Source organism: Nelumbo nucifera, chromosome 1 (assembly GCF_055504915.1).
Source record: "Nelumbo nucifera cultivar China Antique chromosome 1, China Antique-T2T, whole genome shotgun sequence".
Taxonomy (NCBI): Eukaryota; Viridiplantae; Streptophyta; class Magnoliopsida; order Proteales; family Nelumbonaceae; genus Nelumbo; species Nelumbo nucifera.
This window is the reverse complement of record NC_142649.1, coordinates 54,644,486-54,651,409: the sequence shown is the minus strand read 5'-3', so window position 1 is coordinate 54,651,409 and position 6,924 is coordinate 54,644,486. Positions and strand designations below refer to the sequence as shown.

The window sequence follows — 6,924 nt, the reverse complement described above, 5'->3', positions numbered from 1 at the left end:
CAGGCAAGTTGGGCTGGGTTTAAGCTCGCCCTAGTCCCTACCCTAAGAATTGTGCCTAAGGCTTGAACCCAAATAGAGACTGAGCAAGCCCGACCTCTCCAACCCGAGCCCACCTAAATTTTATGCATTCAAGTTGACCCATTTGACCCATACATTTGAACTGCTGACCAGCAATCCAAACTGCAAAGGGACAAACGGTTCAGCATCCGGGTGGCTTTTGTAAACTATAGTGTCCTCTCTCTAGGGTCAGCTTTTTCTTGTTTATTGGCTGGCTGGTTTCTTTCTTGTTTTCTTTTCTTTTTTAATAAAATTCCTTTTCATTTTACTATACCAAATTACATAAACATTTGCTGATACATGGCTAAGAGAGAGAGAGAGAGCAGTAAAGCATAGTTTCAGATATCAGTTCTCCATCATCAACTTATGGAACTCTTTTATTTGATCAGAGGGCAATTCCAGGCAAATGTTGATGCCTCCGATCACCACACTAAGGCCTAATTTCAGATATCAGTTCTCCATCATCAACTTATGGAACTCTTTTATTTGATCAGAGGGCAATTCCAGGCAAATGTTGATGCCTCCGTCATCTTTGCTGTCAGGCAACAAAATGACCAATCCTGGCTTAACCATAATAGGAGTAACGCATTTGACCGCACCCCACTTGAACTCCAACTCCTCACCCTCCAGCCCCAGTCTCCACCAAGACACCACAGAGAAGCTGTCCACACAGCAAGGAATTCCTCTGTGAACCTCCAACCAATCATTCCCAGACCGAATATACTCATCATCCAATCTCTCCAGCCCTTCTTTAACCTTCCCTACAAGGAATGAATCCTCTGCCTTTTTAAGCTCTTCCACTCTCGCCCGAGCGAAGCCAGGAACAAGTGCATTCCCCACAAAACCATTTGGTGCAGGAGGCGCAATCCTTCTCCGCACATCCACTGGAAACAACACTGTGGATATCCGCTCATCTTGCAGCCCCATCGCGAGGCTCCTTGCTTTCCATATCTTGGCAGCCACAGCTTGGAAACTGCTGCAACTCATCAACTGGCCGTCCTTCAGAGCGGCTTTCTTGAAGCTAGCAATTCGCTCCGGCGACAAATACACCAGGTGAGTATCATCTGGTATGGATTTCTTGAGGGTGGAACCAACTGTGCCGCAAACAGTAAACGAGATCTCTGCGCCGATGGGTTTTGAGTACTCCAAGTGGGGATGGCTGATTTGTGGTGGATTCCGTGCTTTGAACAACGTCCGGTCGCAACTTGGCCTGATGACGAAGTCTTCACCGCGAGTCAGGGAAGCAAAGTTGATCTGGAACTCACGAACTCCTACTCCATCTAAAGTACAGTGGTTGGACCGATTAGCGAACGCAAGGCCACCACATTGAAACCGAGTCAACTGTCACAATAATTCTTTCATTAATTGTTATTTTGGACTCTGATATAGTTCAAGCAGAAATGCTTTTGCCTGAAAACTTTGCATTTGATCATCAATACAAACAGAAAGAGTTGAAAATTTAGAAAAACATTTTCAATCTGTAGGCGTTTGAATTTCATTAATTCTGGGGATTATTGAGAGTATGAGCCAGACAAAATAGAATGCAGTGGATCCATTTATTTGTGGGTGGCTTGATAAGACTGAAGAACAAACTAAATTTCTTCTTCCCATGGCTGATATTTGGGAACAAAATAAATTATAATCAGATGGCTAAGATCGATATTTGTTGTAGACATATATATACCTGTAGCAGTATGAGCGGTTTCTCTGTGAACTCCAACACCTTTTCTTCCTCCTGGCGCAAGAATGTAACCAGTTGCTTGAATTCTGGCTTGGGAGTTCTAAGATCACCGAGCTGACACAGTTTGCAAGAGGTTGTTGCAGCAACAAATACAACACCAGCACCATTGCAATTTATCTCTAGCCTGCTGCCATCCTCTAACGCAGGCTCAAGCCTTCCGGCCAAAAAATCATACTCAACTAGCATCCGGCGAAGTGCATCTTTGAAACAGCGACAAACTTCCTCGAAGCTGATTTCTGTCGCCGGAGGCTCAAAGAAGGACACAGCCTCGTCGTATAAAACTAGTGTGAGGTCTATGTTGGATAGGAAGACTCGTCGATGCTCTGTGGGTGTTTCGGGAACAATTACAGCTTTGTCGACCATGGTCACGTCCTCCACCATCATTCTGGCTCTGCCGCTGTGATCTACTCTGTGTAAGCATTCAACAAAGTTGTTTATGTCTTGGCCGGCCGGTCATGACTCATGCGGGTGGTTCTGTTTTGGGATGGTGAAATAAGGTGCTGAACTGGCAGGTAAACTGAATTGCTGTTTTCAGTGAATAAGTAAATTAAGTGGGGTGTGATATCCTTAGCACTTCAGATCTGCGCCCCACAACGCCCCACAGCACATCCCGCCGTGTATTGGAAACATCTCCCGATGATGGTACCAGAAATGATTCATCATTGGGAGATGTTCCCAATACACAGCGGGATGTGCTGTGGGACGTTGTGGGGGTGCATATGTGAATTCATCCTTGAGGCTTTGTTTGCTTTTTGGTAAGTTATTTATCCGGGTAAATGCATTCATCCAAGTAAGTGTTCCCAAGAAAGACTTATCGCATTTATCCATATTCTTTTATTACCTTTTGTAAATAAGGTAATAACCATTTTAACCATAAAAATCCAATATTAAAAATGAGCATTTTTGTCCCATTCAAGTGTTGGCAACTTTTTCCACAAGTGGAAAATTAATTTACCCACCTAGCAGATGGGATACCCAAGAAAATAAATTTTCCTTGGCCTCCCCCCATGTATTGGAAAAAAGAACATGGGTTTCTTGGTCAATAAAAATTAAAATCCCATTAACCAATTTTCCCCTCTCAAAATCCCAAAAATATAAAAAAAAAAATTCATATCTCCCCCCCACTAGGGGCGGCCCCACAATGTCCCACAACACATCCCCACCATATATTAGAAACATCTTCTGATGATATTATCAAAACCGATAATGTCATCATCGAAAAATATTCCCGATACATGGCGGGAATGTGCTGTTGGACGTTGGGGGGCGGCCCCTTGTAGGGAGGAGATGTGAAGTCGAAAAAATGTGAACTCGAAAAAGAACGCCCAGAGACAAACCATCAAAAAATTCGGTTCAGTTGATTAAGCTCACTTGTCAAACAAACAGGTATCCTTTTTCCTGTGCACCTATAGTCAGTACACGATTAATGGAACACCGGGGTGGGAATTCAGTATGGATCGACCCCTATCTGAAATGATGATCTGATATGTGATCCAATTCAATTAGGGATTTTCTCCCCATGCCAATTAGGTCGCACCTCATACCTCACACCACATCCCAACATCCCAACGTGTATTAATTGGAAACCTCTCCCCATGAAAATATACAATACATAAGTATCCGAGATGTTACCAATGTGTGACTGGGATACTTTATGATCAAGGATTAAATACGCAATGGGCCGATATGTTTTAGACCCTGAGTTTGACAACAAACATAGACTCAGTGACTCACCCACCCTGAAGGTGTACCCTATCAGTCTCTGTGTTTTGGTATATACTGCGATATATACTATATAGTTTCTTGGTTAATACAGTTTGATATGCCACTGACTCAGAAAATAGACCTGGCATGATTTGAACCCAATAACTTAAGTGGGCCCAAGAGTGCATACATATCTAGCGAACAAGCCATCTTTTAATTCATGATAATAAATGAAATAAATTAGTTTTTATTAATATTAATGTCTACATACAATTCAAACAAAAAATACATTTGTATTCTTTTTTTGGGTAAAAAACATACATTTATGTTTTTTGGGTAAAAAATATACATTTATTAATATTTATATTTTTAACTCTAACTACAAATTAAAAAGAATAATATTCAAAATTAGTATATTACTATCAGGCCCTTGTGCGATGCACGGGAAAATGATGTAAGGGTTTATTGGGCTTAAAACTTATTACTCTATGGGGCTATACAACCTAAGGGTAGGGATAGCAATTTTCCCCATCTTTGTTGAGTATCCGGCCTCCCCAACCAGGTGGTAATGGGGATAGAGATTGCCTTAGCGAGGATAGGGTGGGCACCGGAACGAGGACAAGGAGTGTAGTCCACACCCCGCCCCGACCCTGATTATATATATTAAATATATAATATTATTTATATTATATATATCAAAATCTATTTAAAAATATTATTTACATTTTAATTTTCCTTTATTTTAAATAAATACCTTTATGGAAACAAAGTTTTAATTAAAAATTTGGGGATTCAGGTACTTGATGGGAACCTGTCTCCATTGGGGATCTAGGATGTAGGCTAAATTTTTTCTCAATGGGGATCGGGGGCAGAGATAAGAATTAATTTAAAACTTCGGATCAAGATGAGGAGTATGATCCCCACTCTGAACCCGCCCTTAAACCCATAACACCCCTCAAACCCATAAATATAGTTCCAACAATTATGGTAATTATAAATGTAGTATCCAATACTTATGAAAATTATTAAAATTTTCCAATTATTTATTTGAATATATAATATTACTTAGTAATTAAATCACCAAAATCACTAATTAATGCTAAAATATTATAGTAAATATCAAAGTTACTGAAAAAATAAAAATAGATTTATATCTATTGAAATTCATTTTCCACTAAAAAATAAATTACTGAAAATTTTTAATTATTATTTGATATTATCATTAAATATGAATAAATTTACCAAAATTACTAAAAATATCAATAACTACTTATTGCTAAAGTATTACTGATAATATCAAAATTATTGAAAATATAAAAATAAATTTATATTTATTGAAATAAAATTTCCAATGAATTTTTACCAATAATTTTTAATTATTAAATTTGTATTTATTAATGCTTTAATTGATTAACAAATTTTCAGCAACTATTGATTTCAATAATTAACAAATTTTCAATAACTACTTAATTAATTTTTTTACTTGATTTTTTTGTTAATGTTAAAAAATTAAAAATAGTAAAATAGAAAAAATTGATATAATAATTCAAATATAATAGTTGTATATGCTTTGTGCCTTGGACTTTAGTAGAAAATAAAATAATAATGGATTTCTACATGTATTAATTTGTAAAAATCTATATAATATGTGTTTTGGACTCTTGGTTGATGCATTATCAATAAAATTGTATAATATCTATGCATACTACTATATTAATTGTAATATATTTCATCATACATACCATTAAAATATAAAATTCCTATGTATTTATACATTATGAATAGTTATTTTGACATTAAACTGAATGTTACTAATATATTTATGGAATTTGTATGCATTTTCCTATCATATTCAAGCACTTCCCATATCCATATGTTTCCCAGAGAGTCTCTATATTCAAATTATCCAATACAATACCTGGTACAGATATTTTAATCCTTAGTTGTGAGATTGATGTAAGGAACACTCTATAAGAAACAGATCCTGATTCTCTCATCAAAAGAACTTTGATAAAACCCCGACGAATTTGATTAAAAAGGCCACTTGATTGGTATATATATAGCATCTATTAACAATGATGTAGTCTTGGTCATAGGTTCTTATATATAGTATGAGGATTGATTTTTTCTTCATGAAAATCTCTGTCTCTCTCTCAAATGCCGTAAATGCCAAAAAAAAAAAAGAAAAAAAACTTATATGATTCAGATCAGACATCAAATCTTCCAAATTAAGGCACTGTTTGGAATTTTTTGGTCCGCGGGAAGCTTAAAATCCATAAAAAAAAAAGACAACCACATAGAAAGACCAAAGAGTCAAAAATTAAAAAGCTTTTAGTCATTTTCGCATTAAAAGTAGAATACTTCTCAACTGTTTTTAATAGCCCAGGGCCAAGACACTTACCAGACAGCAGTCTTGCTCTTTAAAAACAAGAACCCAAAAGCTTAATGCATCGTCTCTCTTCCACTGGGATGTTGATGTATCCAAAAAGACTTGCCCAATTAATGGATTTAACAGTTGACTACTTGAACACAACATCAGTAAATTTAAGTGGAATTTAAGCGTCATACCCAAATTAAAAAAAAAAAATTATTTTCCCCGTACAACATATCACTATCATAGTAAAGAAAAATAATTAATTGTATCACACTGCAGCATATATGTGATTATCACACAATTTTTTACCTGAAACATTTTTTCCTTTGCTTGAAAATTAAAAAAAAAATAAGGAAAAATAAACAGTAACACAATGGGCCCAGAGTGCAGATACATATCACAATCAGTTTATGTCCAAATTCTTGGTAAAGAAGATGATGGTCTGTGCACAAATGTTCATATGTCTTGGTTTCAATGTTCTAGGAAAAGAAAAAGACCGCAATGATCGAGCAATTGAAAACCCTAAACTCAGTACAGCCTTATGGGTTCATCCAATGAGCATAAAGGAGCAGCCCAAAACTCTCTTAAACTTGACGGATAGAAAATAGAATGGAGAGAGAGAGAGAGAGAATACCACTATATATGCTGCCTGCAGGCCAACTCAGTTCTCAGTTCTGCTAGCCAGAGAAATGAAACACTTGCTGCATTATTTAGAAGTGTTCCAGTGGAGAGATTTAAAAGGAAGCAAAGACAAGAACATGTATCTCATTCATTAGCACCATTTGTTAGATAGGGTAGGTGAGAGTACAAAAACAAAAGTTCAATACATGCATGCATGCATGGCCACATCATTAGCACCATTGGGGCCGGGTATTCTCCAATTAACATGAATGTGCTGTCTTTATTGCTTTTAAGAAAGCGAAAAAAATAAATAAAAATAAAAACAAGAAATTTGAGGTGATATCCACTCAATCAGAGTTTCTATATATGATCGATGGAACATAATATCGAACCAATATAAGAAAACATGCTTTTGAATCCAAAAAAA

General features: G+C 36.6%; 1 protein-coding gene across 3 annotated transcripts; it reads right to left on the bottom strand.

Moving 5' to 3' along the window:
* Positions 1-276: 276 nt before the first annotated feature.
* On the bottom strand, positions 277-6,662 carry LOC104590962 (acyltransferase GLAUCE-like). Of its 3 annotated transcripts, XM_088896804.1 has the most exons (4): positions 6,511-6,577; positions 5,904-6,021; positions 1,742-2,207; positions 277-1,398 (listed from the first exon to the last, which is right to left on the bottom strand). In XM_088896804.1, exons 3-4 carry the CDS (start codon positions 2,180-2,182, stop codon positions 508-510), a joined length of 1,332 nt encoding a protein of 443 aa, XP_088752930.1. In that variant the 5' UTR covers positions 2,183-2,207; positions 5,904-6,021; positions 6,511-6,577; the 3' UTR covers positions 277-507. The 3 variants fall into 3 exon arrangements, with proteins under 3 accessions (XP_088752930.1, XP_088752929.1, XP_010248037.1); XM_088896803.1 differs by lacking the exon at positions 5,904-6,021 and having other exon boundaries at positions 6,511-6,662; XM_010249735.3 differs by lacking the exon at positions 5,904-6,021 and having other exon boundaries at positions 1,742-2,202; positions 6,511-6,619.
* Positions 6,663-6,924: the final 262 nt, after the last annotated feature.